Source organism: Cavia porcellus, unplaced genomic scaffold (genome assembly GCF_034190915.1).
Source record: "Cavia porcellus strain 051 isolate PalLab524CR breed Dunkin Hartley unplaced genomic scaffold, mCavPor4.1 scaffold_8, whole genome shotgun sequence".
Taxonomy (NCBI): domain Eukaryota; kingdom Metazoa; phylum Chordata; class Mammalia; order Rodentia; family Caviidae; genus Cavia; species Cavia porcellus.
In genome coordinates this window covers 85,202,527-85,218,547 of record NW_026947491.1, presented here as the reverse complement: position 1 = coordinate 85,218,547, position 16,021 = coordinate 85,202,527, and the positions used below count along the sequence as shown (strand labels likewise).

Below are 16,021 nucleotides of genomic sequence, written 5' to 3'. Positions count from 1 at the left end.
ACGTACTTTGGAGTAACTTACTTCTAAAAAACACAGAGTCATCAAGAGAGCTGTGCGCCCTCTCGACACCAAAGTCCTCCCAGGCACAAGGCCAGGAGGCCATTTGGAAAGCCACTTAGATCCTTGATTTCCTGAAAAATCGATCCACATCCACAGTGAGTAGTTGTTGCTTTTTGTCTGGGTTCTCGAGCAAGCCGGACCAACTTGGGTATACACTCACTGACCTTGGTTTGTCCATCTCTTTCCCCTTACTCAGGAGATGTGACCTTCTGTTGCTGTCTCTTCAGTCACTAGCACCTCCGGGAAGGTGGATGGCTGGCTGGCTGGCTGGCTGGATGGATGGATGGATGGATGGATGGATGATGGATGATGGCACTTTGAAACTACTATGTTTCAACCAACTAAAACAATCAGCTTGCTGAGATTTAGCTTAGCAGCTCAAGCACTTGCCTGGTCAGTGCAAGGTCTTGAGTTCGATCCCAGATACAAAGAAAATAGAAAAGAAACAATTTGTTCAAATTAGTTAGTTCTAGAGCACTTGGTGTTACTGAATTCTTAGCACCTTGAAAAACACATTCATTGCCTCACTTAATTCTCAACCTCTGGCATAGGTTTTGTTGTTCTTACTTCCTTGGTGAGAAAGCTGAGCGGTGAGAAGCTCAATTTCATAAAGTCTAATTAAAAATAAGCCCCCTAGCAAGAATTGTAAATCATCCAGACTGACACTCAGGTTGCGTTCTTATGACTTTATTAGGCTGCCTCTGTTTCCTTCCGTGTTTTCCCAAGAGATCAGATAGGCAGTTTCCAAACAGCTGTATTTATCATCAGCTTTTGTGGTTGAAACAAATATTAGCTTTAGAGCCTACATGTATGCGCAAGGCTGTTTGAAAGGTGTTCGTCTGCTCTGTCACCAACAGTCCTGCGTGCTTCCTGCTAGAAGATCCTCCCTCTGGTTCTGTAAACTTCACACCGCCCCCCTTCTCCACAAATGCTTCATAGGGAAGCAGCGCTTTATGTCTGAGTGTACTGCTGCAAACGTCCATCTGTAAGTGAAACTTGTATCACGCTCTGAAATTACCTAAATCGATTGCTTGCTGGGAACCCACTGTGAAATCCACACTCAGGCCTTCTGTTGTCTTTTTGAAATTGCGGTATTATTACTTCACATTTACTTCACTCAGTCTCAAAGGAATTAATGCACCATTCGGAGGAAGTCTTTTGCGTGACACAATGCTTTGGGCAATACTTGCAAATCAAAATCATATTTGTCGTAATTTTGTTTTGCCACGAGGGTTGAGTGAGAGCAGCCAGAGAGGGAAAAGACAATGACAATAGTGAACGATTTGTCACCCGAACAGACGACACAGCTCCCAAATATTTCCAGCTGCCACCTCAGCTTTTAGTTCACCAAAGCTGTGTCTACTCACACCTGTCGTGAAAAGAATAATTAAATTCAGAAGGGTAGCAGAGGATGCTTTTCAACCTTCACTCCCGGGGTTCATGTCTAACAAGAAGACAAAGCTCGAGTGAAGGACTTGGGTCACTCTGGGTCATAACTTTGACCTTCATTATGAAAAAGCGCTTGGGCTGTTTTAGAAGGAACAGAAATCAGAAATACAGTTGTGGACTAAGAATCTAAGGTGATCCTCCACTCACGCCCCAAGCAAATGTGATGGAATCCCATTCTTCTCTGGCTACTCCTGAGATGTCTGTGGGTTTAGAGCAGAGAGGTCCTGCAGAGACCTCAACTGTTAGAAATGTTCCTGTTGCAGGAATGTTATGGGGGTTTGTCTTCTAGCTGAATCGCCCCTCGCTGCTGTCAGGAGCCAAATGACTTCACTGTGTCCTGTAGTAACCATTGGTTTCCTCGTGGCTCTGTGTGTGATTTCACTTAGAGTCATCTCTGTACTGCTTTGAATATAATGCTTTGATATATTCATAATGCATCATGTATAACCCCTTCAAATACTCAGATGAGACACCACTAACCTTAAGGTGTCAGAGTACATTAAGAGAAAATGCCTGTTTTTGTCATGAACCCTCACTGAAAAAAAAAATAGGAAATTTCATTTAAAAACAACATCGTAACTGTGTGACTTTTTTTTTTTTTTTTTTGAGATAAGGTCTTGCTGTGCAGTTCAGGCAGGGCTTGAACTCATTACATAGCCCAGGCTGACCTCGAACTCCTTTCAATCCTCCTGCCTCAGCTTCCCAAATACTGAGATTACAGGTGTGCACCACCACACTCAGCTAATTGTGTGAATTTAAATGAAGCTGTTCTCCTAAAAGTAAAACATTGTAGAAGCAATATCTTTAGTTTTCTCCTTGCATTAGATCTTTTTTAAAAGATGAAATAATTGTTCTAAACTATGGCTCTCTTTCAGAACTGAGACTATCTTACTTAGTTTGCACCTTACTTAGCCCTAAGAACAGCTGCTCGTTAAATGCTTGTTGGATAAGCGCATGGACACAAACACTGCCTTCCACACACTTTTTCAAACAATTTTTATGTTTTCCTTTCCTTTATGTTTTCATCCATTGTAAGAATTTTTATTGCCTTTTAATTCAATGTAGCAGTTATTTTTTGAGAATCTCTACTCTCCCACTGGCCAATTGCTTATTAAATGCTAGAGACAGACATTATCTCTCCATTTCATTCTCAGCAACCTTGTAAAACAAAAACGTGCCGCCGAGGAAGGTGGAAGGTAGGCACGCGGAGGGTTAGGTGAGCAGGCCCCTTGCAGAACCCTCGTTTCTAATGGGACTAGCAGGGGATGGAGCTCCCTGGCATAAGCACCTGCCTGGCAAGCACAAGGTCCTGAGTTAAAGTCCTAGTACAAAAAAAATCCTAAGTTCTAATGGGGAACAAAACGTGGCCAGAGATATAAGAAGAAATCTTGTTTTTTAAGCATTGGAGGATTTCAGGGAAAGGATAAATTATATTTAACTGGTATAAGGAATAACTTCTAAAAGAAGGCAAATCTGTCCCTGCAGTGGGCACCTGGAGCAGCCGCCCTGGCGGTGGGTGGCGGGAAGGAGGGTGCTGCACTTCTCTCTTCTGAATGTCATTTTATTTCAGTTTCAAAAGTTTCTAAAGAAAGCCAGCAGCAGAGCGCCCACGGGGAGCACTGCCCCGCCGAAGGATGGACCCGGGGTAACACAAAGGCGGGATGGCTGAGATAGATCTGGAAGGTGTGTAGAGTTTTGAAAGACAGGTTTGAGAGAAGACTTCCCTTCTAGAAGTTAACAAAGGCACAGAAACAGGAAAGACATGGGCGCCTCCAGGAGCTGCACTGTTTGATTAAAATAACAAAGCGTGCTACAGAGTCACAGAAGGCTACACGAGGAATGCAGGCTAGCGCCGCATAGAAAGGACCTGAAATGTCTGGCTGGGTGGAACTGTGTGTTATAAACTGCAGATGCTTGATAAACATTAGAATTGTTATCAGAGCCTGGCGTGGTGGCGTAAACCTGTAATCCCAAAACCCGGGAGGCTGAGGCATGAGGGTCGTTGTAAGTTCGAGACCAACCTGGGCTCCAAAATGAGCTCGAGGCCAGCTGGACCTAAATAGTGAGACCATGTCTCAAAGAAAAAAAAAAAAAAAAGAATTGTTATCAACCAGCATTAGCCAGCCGAGCGAATGAATAAATAAATGAACACTGAGGGCCTTCCTAAGATAACTCATATCCTTGGCAGAAAGGGCGCATTCTGTGCTCGGCTGTAGTAAATCCTCAGCATGAAGAGTGCACGCAGCAGGGGGAACGGCAGGTGAGCCAGAGTAAGGGATTTGCAAACGTCATACAACCGCGCCGGTTTCAGAACCACTGCCCTATGACTGAACGTGAGAGAGAGCCCTGGACAGAGCAGAAGCCGTCCACGCCTGTTCTTCTCCAGCTCCTGTTCTTGGAGCGGTCACCAGTGACCTCCTGGTGGACCCTCTGACTGCTCTGCTGTCCTTCTCAGGTGACTTGAGCATTCTGCAGCGTTGGGCCCAGTTAACCTCTTGAGACTTTCTCATCTTTAGCCACCATAACAATGCTTTCTTGACTTGTGTCCTTCTGTCCTGCTAGTCTTTAACCATCTGTTCCCTAAGTTATTAACCCTGCAACTGCTGTACCATGTGTGTGTCCTCCAGCGTTCGATTCTTGCTTGTCTGTCCCCGGAAAGTCTCAGCTACCCTTTCACCTTCTCCTGTCACCAGCTGGCAACTCTTCAAACTATTTCCACGCCCATCAGGTTTTCTGCTAAGCTTCAGATGATTTGCAGTTACCTGCTATAACTTAATAATATTGAACTTGGTTCTGTCTACACCAACCTTCCCTAGCCCACATTCAAAATCTTTGTAAATCATGTCACTAGTCATTTTCCCAAACTGGAAACCCTAAAATCTTCCTCAACTTCTGTTTGTCCCTTCATAGCGGTAGATATCACAGTGGAAGAAATCAAGGTTCAGGAAAATTACGTTTCCTGCCCCGGATCACAGGGCTGGTGGGAAGCAAGGGTATTAGCCATGACCTCTGCCAGCTGCTCTCGTCTGATTCTTGGAGGAAGTGATGGAAAGATGAAAATAAAGAGATTGTGAATTACCCAGAAAACTTCCCAGCAAATCTGAAAATCCAACAAAGTGGTTAGAATGAACACGCAGGGTAGCCACAGTGAGGAAGACTCGGGTAAATGGAACAGAGTAGGCGGGATCCAACTGATGTTAAGGTACAGGAGTTTATGATGAACCCAGTAAGCCACACACACACACACACACACACACGCACACACACACACACACACACACACACACACACTCTTCAGCCATCCTGTTACCCAGGGAGTACACAAAGCGCTTTGGACCCTCAAACCGTGAACAGGACGAGGGAGAAGATGTGCAGAAATGGCCCAGCAGAGCTTCTAGTCCAAGAAGCTGGACTTAATCCCCCCCAGGTTAAACCCAGTTTGCCTCTGTACTGAACCTGAATTTTCTCCATTATAGGAAGCTGGAGATGACAAGCTGTTTATCTAGTGACACTGTAAATTCATGGCCACTGACCCCCAATGTGGCTTCCATGCTGCCTGGCAGTGAATTACGCCTCACTTCCTGAATGTCTTATTCAGTCTCCTGCTTCTGCCTCCCATCGTCTCTCTCATCACGATGACCTTGCTTTCTTCTTCTTCTTTTTTTTTTTTATCGGTACCAGGGATCGAACTTACGACTGCCTGCTTACAAGGCAGGTGCTTATGCCGCTGAGCTAAACCCCCAGCCCCCAACCTTGCTTTCTGTTTTATCCACAAAATACAAGCAGAAGAAAAAGCCCACCCACTCCCGCCAGTGGGTCTGTCTGTGTGCACACGCGGGGCCTCCCGTCCTGACCGTGCTGCTCCCTAACATTCACGCCTCTTGTCCATCGCTGCCCCCCGCTTCCCTGTTCGTGTACCCAAGCACCTACCCAACAATTCTCTAGCCTCTCTTTTGCTCATCGGCTCTTCCCTTGCTGCCAGATCATTCCCATCAACAAATAACATCAAATGTACCCCACAGTCTCTCCTCTTACAACAAAGAAAAACACAAACCTCCGCTTGAGTTCCCATCCCCGGTTTAGATCCCCCCTTACTTCTGGGCCTGAAGAGGCATCTGTTCCACACTCACATCCTCCACTCCAGCCTCTCCCGAGTCCTCTTCCACTGCATTCCCCGCTCACCGTTATACCAGCACTGTTCACAGGTCGCTGTCGGAATCCGTTTCCCTCCCTGATCTGGTCTCCTCTGCTCCATCAACATTCGATGTCGCTCTCTTCCTTAAAACTCTCTTGGTTTGGCTTCTCCCCCAGCATACACTTAGTCCCTTTCTCGTCACTGAGACATAACACCCAACACCCACAATTTAAAGGAGGAGAGGTTTATTGCGGCTCACAGTCTGTAAAGGTTTCAGTGTGTCACCGGCTGGCACCAAGGTGGGCACCTTGGCAGAGGGGAAACAGTCCATGGCATGGTGGCAGGCAGCTGAAAGCAATGGGGTGGGCCCTGGCAGCCCCTGGCCCGCCAGCCCATGCCCTAGTGATCCCTGCTCCCACCTGGCTTCACCTCCCAACATTACGTTTAGCTATAAACTCACCAGCGGACTCACCCACTGTGAGCATCACACCTCCCCAAAGCATGAAGTTTTGGGAGACATTCAGCTCTAAACCAGAACAAAGGCTCATATTTTTCCCTCTCACAGAATGTTCCTTCTCTGATTTTTTTGCTGGCTCATCTTCATTATCGTAACCAGAAGGCGTTCATGTGTAATGCCCTCAATTTTAGAATAAATGATGAGCTTCTTTTCACAGCAGCCTCGCTGTGCTGATGACATCTGGCTTATCTGCAATTTAATCAGCTTTCATTGTCTGAGCCTCGCCCAGCTGGCTGCTGGAGTACTCAGACACTCGCTGGTGGAGAAGGGAAGCCTCTGTGGGACAGCGGGGCCTCCCTCCGGGCAGACACCCTCAGTCACCAGGCCTCCTCTGTCCTCTTTGCAGTCTGTTCCTGCCATCCCGTCGGATCAGCTGTCCTTCCTTTCAGCTCAGTGATCTTCTGTGACCCCAGCAATGGTGACTGCCCTTGCAAGCCTGGCGTGGCAGGGCCACACTGCGACCGGTGTATGGTGGGGTACTGGGGCTTCGGAGACTACGGCTGCAGGCCTTGCGACTGTGCGGGGAGCTGCGACCCGCTCACGGGAGACTGCATCAGCAGGTGAGCGGCCGGCCCCTTTGCCCATCTACGTGTACTTTGGAGTCTTTCGAAGGTCTGCAGGGATTTGGAAGATCCTGCAGGGCATTAGCAGAGCAGAGATATATTTGCACAGCCTTCGCAGAAGTTATATCAAATTGCAGACTCCAGTCATTTGTCCTCGCAGGTTTCTGGAGGCGATCTAGCTCGTTCTGCAAAATAAACAATCCTTCAAAAATAACTTTCTTAACACATTACTGCATTCTGCAGAGCGACAGGACGGGAAGGCAGAGGATAAGGTTCGAGTCTCTAGGGATACATTGGTTTCTACTGAAGTTCTAAAAGATTCCTGAATAATTTGTTTTGTTTTACCAGCCACACGGACCTAGACTGGCATCATGAAATTCCTGACTTCAGTCCCGCACACAACAAGAGCGAGTCCGAGTGGGCCTGGGAGGACGAGCAGGGGTTTTCTGCCCTGCGGCACTCAGGTGAGAGAGATAACTGGGCTCACATGTCGAGTCTGCGCGGTGAGAGTGAGCCAGGGGCAGCTTCTGGGTCCCGCGGGGGAGCTCTAATAAAGTAATGGCCCAGCACGCATGAAACAAACATATAGCAGAGGACTATTCAACTTTTGTTTGTTTTCTGTTAACTGAGGTTATAGGTAGAAAATTTCAGAAAAGAGAAAGAAAGAGTGACCTCAAATCTCATTAAGCCTACTGCTAAGAGTTTGATGGATTTCTCTCTCTAAAACCTACTGTTGTACAGAGCTAACTGAGTCAGGCATGGGGTGCATGCCTGTAACCCCCAGCACTCCAGGAGGCTGAGGCAGGAGAATCACAAGTTTTAGCCCAACACGGACAATTTAGCAACTAGGCAAGATCACGTTTCAAAATGAAAAACAGGGAAGGATAGCATGTAGCTCAGCGTGAAGACCCTGAGTTCAGTCCCCGCACAGCTAGATGACTGGTAGATATCGATAGAGACGTAGATAGGTAGATAATCTTTTTTTTTTCTTTTTTTTTTTTTTTTTTTTGTCTTTTGTTTTTGGGGATTTAGCTCAGTGGCATAAGCGCCTGCCTTGCAAGTGTGCGGTCGTGAGTTCGATCCCTGGTACGATAAAAAATGAAAAAGACAAAAATCTTTAATTCTTAACCTTTCAGGTTTGCTTTTCTGTGAATTTTCTACCTGTAATTACTTACTAATTTGTAGGATTTCTTTTTAAACTCATTAATTGATCCATTCATCAATATTCTTTCAGTACTGAGGATTGAACCCAAGGGCACTGAGCTACATTCCCAGCTGTTTGCATCTTATATTTTGAGACAGGGTCTTTCTTGCTGCTGAGTGACGCAAGCTGGCCTCTGTGATCCTTCTGCCTCAGCCTCCTAAGTAGCTGGAGTGACAGGCATGCACCACAGTACCTGACCCCAGCAAATGTTTATTGAGTGCCTATCATGTGGCAGTGCTGTGAATATAGTAAGTGAACAAAGCAGACAACACTTGAATACTAGTAAAGGGAGAACAGTAATAATAAATAAATAGCAAACACAGCAAGGCTGGAGGATAAGAAGTGCTTGGGAGGGTTATACTTTCAATAAAGGGACCAATGTGAGTCCTGTGAAAGGTGACATTTGAGGGGAAAACAAACCTGAAGAAGGTAAGGGAGTGAGTCACACAGGTAACGGGCAAGAGCATTTAGACTGAAGATATAGCAAGTGCAAAGGCCCTGGGGTAGAAGGACTGGATTAGTCAGGAAACAGCAGGAAGGTCAGGTGGCTGGAGCAGAGGGAGGCAGGAGAGTATAAAGGAGATAAAATGGAGGGCACAGAGGCCCTGAAAGAACTGTGCATTTCACCTGAAGTAACTCAGAAGCTACTGGGGATTTTAGAGCAGATGCATCGTATTTAAAAAATAACACCAGTCACATTGGTCCTGTGTTTTCATTTGTCACATTCCACACCCTGAACGCAGGCAAAAGCCTAAAGGTTGAATTTAATCTAGTTAAGGTTTTTCCGAGCAAAAGTGAAGCAACGTGGGTTAGAAAATGAGTGTGGAGGGCGCTGCGGGGAATCGAGACAGGGACTGACAGGGCCATGGGGGTCAGCAGCTGGGGCCGGTGTTCCTAACACAGACTGTCTTCTGTCGAGCTTCCGCCTGTGTGTGGATCTGCATCTGTCCGCACCACCATGGCTTGTCTCAGTGCGGCAGTGAGCCCGCGCCTGACACTGCAAGCCTGTCCCTTTCCTCCTTCTTCCTTGAAATTATCTCAGCTCCTGGCTTTTCCTTATTTCAGGTGCCAGTTAGATTCAGCTCATTAAGTTCCAGAAAAAGCTCTGTTGATTGCTGACTTCACAGGTTACCGTGAAAATGCAATCTCCTTATAATGTTGAGTAATTCCAAACATGCTGCACCTATGTATTCCTCTTCAAGTCCTTTTAGTAATATTTTGTCACTTTCCTACAGAAAGGTTTTACATGTGCCACTTGTTAAGCTTATTAAATCTACTAAATTGCATTTACTAACTTTATTAAATTTACTCCTGAGTACCTTTTAGATTTTTATTGCCACTGAGAATTCTAAATATTATAAATGATACTGTATCCAGGAACCTTGCTGAAATTGTTGCCTAATCCAATAGTTTATAGGTTATCTTAGATTTTTTAAATGTAAATCATCATATCATTAGCAAACAAAGACAGTTTTGTCTCATTTTTAGCTTTTATACTATTTTTTTCTTGCCTTATTACATTGGATAGAGCCTCCAGGATAATATTTCCCCAAATTTGATGAAATGTTTTGAAAACTTTACCAGTGTGACATCTGATGGATTTTTTAATATGCAGCCTTTATTAAATGAAAATTATTCTCTTCTAATCCTAACTTAATTATTAGTGAGTTTTATATTTAGCTGACTGCATTTTCTGTCTCTTTTGAGAAAATCATGTGGTTCTCCTGTAATCAGTTAATGCTTTATATAAAAATAAAATTTGAGGGCTGGGAATTTAATTCACCAAGCAAGTGCAAGGTTATGAGTTCAATCCCCAGTACCAAAAAAAAAAAAAAAAAAGCAAAATAAAAATAAGATTTTTCTAACATCAAGCAATTCTTTTTCAGTGGGTTACAGAGGTTCAAATCCAGGGTGTTGACACTAAGCTACCTCCTCAACCTTTTGTTTATTTTTTATTTTGAGACAAGGTCTCACTATGTCTAAGTTTCCTAGGTTGGGCTCAAACCTCTTGCCTGACCCTCCCAGAATGCTGGGTTACAGGTTTGTGCCACCACACCTGGCTTGAAGCTGTCCTTTAAGTCCTAGGATAAACCCTTTGGGTCATGTTGTATTTCTATTCATACATGCAGAATCTGACCTGCAAAGAATTCTGGTTTGGGGGGCTGGGGATTTAGCTCAGCGGCATAAGCGCCTGCCTTGCAAGCAGACAGTCGTGAGTTCGATCCCTGGTACTGATAAAAAAAAAGAATTCTGGTTTTTATTTGCTTAGAATTGTTGTGTCATTGTTAGTCTACTTCATAGTCTACTATGTTTGCTGAAGTTAGAAGTTCCTCTCCTGCTTTTATTTTCTATTCTTTGCAATAATTTATATAAAAAATTTATATGTTCTAAGAAATGCATCCTTTGGTGATTGTGCAAACATCATAGACCTATATTTACTGTATGATAGCAAACTATGATAGCTAAGACTTCACTAAGCAATAGCATCTTATAAAAACAGAGTAGTTCATGTTGTATGTGGTCCATTAATAAAAACATCTCCGTTTGGCACATGGCTATAAAATCATCCTGGGTGTTTATTAGAATTTACTTATAAAACCATTAGGATGTAGCGTTTCTGAGCAGATGGAAACAGTTGATTACTAACTCAACATCTTTAATAGTTACTAACTTATTTGTTTTATTCTTGAGTTAGAGTTGATAAAGTTTTCTAGAAAATTATCAATTTCATTTAATTAACTTTTTAAAAACCTTTTGACATAAAGTGAGACATAGTATTCGCTTTCTAAACCTCTTAATCGCTCAGCAGTCAGGTCTCCTGTTTGTCCCTAATCTTATTTCTAAATTTCTTTTTGTTACAGTCTTAATCAGTATTGCTGATTTTAACATGATTTTCAGAAAAGAACTTTTAAGCGGCTTCATTTTTCTTTATTCACTAATTTATATTTTATGTATTATTTATTTATAAAATTTGGCCCTTTAAACTTTTATAGAAGTTTCCTTCTTATTTTGCAAATTCCTGGTCTTATTTTTCAGTGTCCTCTTTTATTCCTGTACTAGCTTTTGAGTCCCACGGCGAACTCTGTTTTTAGTCATCCTCATTCTTTGCCTGGATCGTTCTGCATTTATGTGCAGTATTTTCATCGCCATTCAGTACCAGTTTCACTGCATCATCCCTATTCTTTCAAAACAAGGAAGGGGACCTTGGATCTATTTCTAGGCCACTTACAGGACTGGCTACCTATTTTTTTCAATTTTTTTAAAATTTTATTTTAAAGAGAATAAAACACAACAAAGTAAAACAGAATAAAACCAATCCAAAAAAAAAAAAAAAAAAACACGGTGAAAATAGTACAGAACTTCAAAACAGGAAAATGGGAGATCTACAATGGCTACCATAATATGTTATCTTCCCAGTAGTTGTGCATGCCATGAAACGTAGTAAAGTCAAATAAAACAAAATAGAATAAAACCAATCATTAAAACAAAACAATCAATCTGAACAAAACAGTGAGTACAATGCTGGATTTCAAAAACAAAACAGGAGGAAATCCCCCATATTTGCTATATTGCATACTGTTATCCTCCTAATGGCTGTTGAGATATGGGCCTTAGGCCTGCAAAGTCAATCAAGCATACAGGCATTTAGTTGTTTTTGTACCTCAGTTGCTATCAGCCCATCCTGTCCTCTAGATCAGCTGGTTGCTTACATGTTCTTGATTCTCAGCTCACAGGAAAGGCAAACCAGCTGCGCCCTTCCTGGGCCCTGCATGCCTTGCACGACTTACAGGAAAGGCACACTGGCTTCTTGTGGTACGCTTCCTCCCAGCCCCAGAATATGCCTGCCTAGTTTCCAGGGTTCCGTTTGAGAAGACACACAGAAACCCCTTGTTTATAAATGAAGAAGAATTTCAGGGTGACGACACAGGGCTGCAAATCAAGCACAAGGCCATCCTCTGAGCAGGTCTCAAACCCACCACCACGGCCCTACCTAAGGCTGAAGCTTGCAAAACACTAAAATCTCAGGGCCTAAACAACCACAGTTTAGTTTTGGGGGTTTTTTCCCCACTTCTTTTCATTAGCAAAAGAGCCTCACCCTAGCTCTGTCTTCAAAGAGTGAGCCTTGCTTTGGTCCCGGCTTAGTCCCCTTAACCACAAACCGGGCAGAGGTCCAGGACTCCAGGGCCCTTCACACAGTCATCCATTTCTAATCCACAGAGACTTGTACCTGATTTCTGGCGCAGGCTATGTCTGTTTTGTTTTCTCTTATACCTCGTATTGCTCTGTTTGGATTTGAGATTGTATTCAAGTCTGAATTTGTAAACCTGTATTGATTGCCTATAATAATTGTGTCCATCATTGTATTAGGAAAATTTTCAGACATACAGAAAAATGTAAAGAAACACCTACCTGTACGTCCACCACCTAAAATTCTACCTATCCACTGGTGTATACTTTACATCAGGGAGAAAGCACAACTGTAATATATTCTTGTTAGAGAATTTATGAACCCTTGAAGAATCAAGACCCCAAATTTGAGAAACACTGACATTTGCAATTCTGCTTTCTTTTTTCTGCTTGCCATAATCTTATGACAATTTACTTAATGGTTTTATTGTAATTCATAACAAGAAATGAGGTAGGGAAGATAAGGTAATATGAAAATTATCATATTTATCTTTTAAGTATTTAAAAAAGAAAACAAAGTTTCCCTATTAATTTTTTTTGCCTGAATGCTTCTAGTTTGTAATTTTTTTTTTTTTTGCTTTAAAAGTCTGCATTTAAAAGGGGAAGAAACTGCTCAAAGGGAAATTATATTGCTCGATCAATTCCGCATGTCTGTATCTGGTAGCCTGAGCAACTATTTGGAAGCCAGCAGTATGCAGTATAACAACCGTTATTAAATTCCTACCTTTTTGCTTTGAGATCCTACAGCGCTATTTACTTTTGTTGTTACTGCTGTCATTTTGCTGTTGTTGCTTTTTTTATTTGGTTGCTTCTTGATTTTCCTGGAAGGGGTTAATAAAATTTTTTAAACATCTGAATTTTATAATTTTAACTTTAAGAGCCACTTTGAAATTTTTTATTTTATTTTTCTAACACAATGACTTTGTATAATTCTCCAGCTTTATCTGCCAGACCAAATCTGTAGTAAGCCGGATTTTGAGACTATTGCTGCCAGGGAGCCGGGTGCAGACCAGTCAGGCACGTAAAGTGCTGGCTCGGGGCGGACTCCGGACTCTCACGTCCACCACAGCTGTTTGGTCTATGATGTCCCCAGAGAGCTTCTGAAATTCATCTGGACACGCTCCAGGTGCAGGCAGGCTTTGTTCTGTTTCCTGCTAAAAACAGCAATATTCCCATTACACATAGGACGGTGCTCCTGGGGGCCTTTCCTCAACAAAAAGTGAAGACTAGTTTCTTAAGAAAAGGAGAGGTCATCCTCAAATCTAGATGCCTACCTATTATCTACAGTCAGTGTCCATGAAAAGCTTTGTGCTCGAAGTTTAATGCACGGTAGCAGCAAAATGCCATTCATTTCTCTTCATGGCCGAGGATCAGCCCAGGCCTTGCACATGCATGAGTTTCTATCGCTGCTGGGGAGGTAGAAAACACCAGATGTGAAATTTTACTGCTTGAGTAACAAAACTGGTGTTAACCAGGACCACAGAACTGTGAAAGATGTTCATCTCTTAAAATGTGCTAGTAACCTAGTGTAACTCAACAGAGTTTTCTCCCCCTCCAGATGTGTTTTAAGAAAACACATCTCGAGGGCTGGGTGTAGCTCAGTGGTAGGATGCCTGAGTTGTTGGGTTCAATCCCCACCACTTCCCCCCCAAAATTTTTTTTTGATTGAGCTCCACCCCACCCCCAAAGAATTGTTTTGAGACAAGATCTTATGTTACCAAGGCTGACCTGCAATTCCCGAGCTCGGGCGATAGCTGTTAACTACAGAGCACGCTTCCAGCAACCCAGTCTGACCCAGAAATGCCCATGTTTGAGCTTTAAGCATCCACAAAAGGAGAGCTGAAAGGTGGCCAAAGAGAGACCATCAAATAATAAACTTGTGTAGCCTCCTAAAAGGCTGAAAGGCCTAACCGTAAGAGCAGGGTGCTGAGGAGTGGTGCGTGTTCAGTCTCACAGCACAGCAGTTACCAAACTCTCCTGCTTTCGTGGAATTATCAGAAGTCACAGCCACACCGCCTAGGTTACTACAATTTCTGAATAAGTAATTCTGTTTGATTATAGTCGATATTATTTAATAAATCACAGCTGGCTTTCAGCGCCTTGGATTTCTCTTTTCCACCATTTAATTCCACCGCGATTTTCCGTGTGTAAATCTTGTGCTCTGACCTGTGGATAGCTGCAGGCAGGTCCACAGGCCGATGTCTTCCATGCCGCTCTCCCCCTACCCGGTTTCACCCGAATGGTTCTCTCTGAGAGTGATTTGAGTTCATGATTCCAGGGTGAAACTATAGACGAGCCTGCTCCATGCTTCTGCTACCCGGATCTCCGGTACTGTCCTGATGCCGCGTTTTTCTGAGTTCTGGTTCTTTAGCTGCTTCTCCTGCCTGCAAGCTGCTCCATATCCTTGCAGGACGGAAGTTAGAGAATTGATTGCCACCGCCAACCCTTACAGACACTTGAAAAGCTCCCCTCCTAAGGGCCCAATCTCTGTTAGTGACACCATCCTGGGCCTTAGCTGAAACTTCATTCTCAGGATGGTGTTTCTTGTTTGTTTTCTTTTGGTGCTGAAAATTGAACTCAAGGGCTTGTGCTTGCCAGGCAGGCACTGTACCATAATCTAGATCTGTAGATAGGTGTTTTTATAATTTCTGTTCTCTTGCTCTCGTCCAATCCTTTGAAAAGGTTTGCAAAGCCAAACTCTCAGTATCCCTTGATTTTTTTTTTTCAGTGCTAGAGCTTGAAGCCAGGGCCTTCACACTAAACATTATCTCTACTCCTTTTCTACTTTTTTATTTAGAGACAGAGTCTCATTAATTTGCTAAGTTGCCAAGTTGTCCAAGGTGGGTTTGAACTTATGATCCTCCTGCCTCAGCCTCCCAGAATGCTAGAATTACAGGTGTCTACCACCACACCTTTTTTGACCCATGGCTACCTGTCTTGTTAGACTCACATTACATATAATTTAGAGGAACATTATAGTGAAAGATTAGGGCTTCCCACTCTCCCAGACTGAGACCTAAAATCCAGCTTTCATCCTGGTTAGCTGAGTTGCCTTGGATGAGCTAATTAATATTTTGATCTTCATTTTTAAATCTGTTAATAATGCCTATGTCCTCATAAATGCTAAATGAGATTATTTGGATAAAGGTCCACGTATCCTTTATGACTTACTGTTGGCACTCTAATTACTGTTGCTGTTGTTACAACAGAATTTATTAATATAGTATATGTGTATGTTTTAATTCATATAGCTTTAATAAACCGATAGCTTTGAAAAATCCCCCATCATCTAACGAAGTCAAGTCAGGCTCTAATTGCATCTTAGTTAAGGTTCTACATCTTGCCCGCCTCCACCCGTCCTGTTCACTCCACACCTGGAATACACAGGGCCACTCACCCTTCCACGGACACTCTCGGCCATTCATACATTTCTCTCTGCTCGTTCTTCCGTCTCTGTATTCCTAGCAAAGTTAGAGTCGTAATAAGTAAGTAACTGAGAAATCGAACAGTGTGGCTCGGTGGTAGAGCACTTGCCTGGCACGCAGCAGGCCATAGGTTCAAACCCCATCGCCACACACACAAAATAAAATTGAAGCACATCTGTCAGCCTGGCATGAGGGTCCCTCAGTAAGTGTTCACCACACAGTGCTTATGAAGTGCAGGGTATGAGAGCCGGAGAAGACCAAAGAGGAAAGGGTAAAGATTACCTCTAATCATTAAATCCATAAACATGAAAATCATATCCATTCTGGATCCCAGAAAAATAAAGTTGAATAAAACATAACCGCTGTCCTCAAGGAACATTCTAGAGGAAACATATAAACGAGTATGGGAAATGCTACGTATGATCAATGTACAAAGGCATTTTGAAAGTTTTAACAGGTTCTGGTAAAACTCTTGCACTT

At 43.3% G+C, this 16,021-nt stretch overlaps 1 protein-coding gene across 1 annotated transcript in view; it reads left to right on the top strand.

Annotated features, from left to right (window-relative positions):
• Positions 1 to 16,021, top strand: part of Ntn4 (netrin 4) — a 102,106-nt gene that overhangs the window by 77,146 nt on the left and 8,939 nt on the right. Inside the window, exons 6-7 of the mRNA XM_063255333.1 lie at positions 6,508 to 6,721; positions 7,073 to 7,188. Coding sequence (XP_063111403.1) covers positions 6,508 to 6,721; positions 7,073 to 7,188 — 330 coding nt within the window. The remainder of the gene's footprint in view (positions 1 to 6,507; positions 6,722 to 7,072; positions 7,189 to 16,021) is intronic.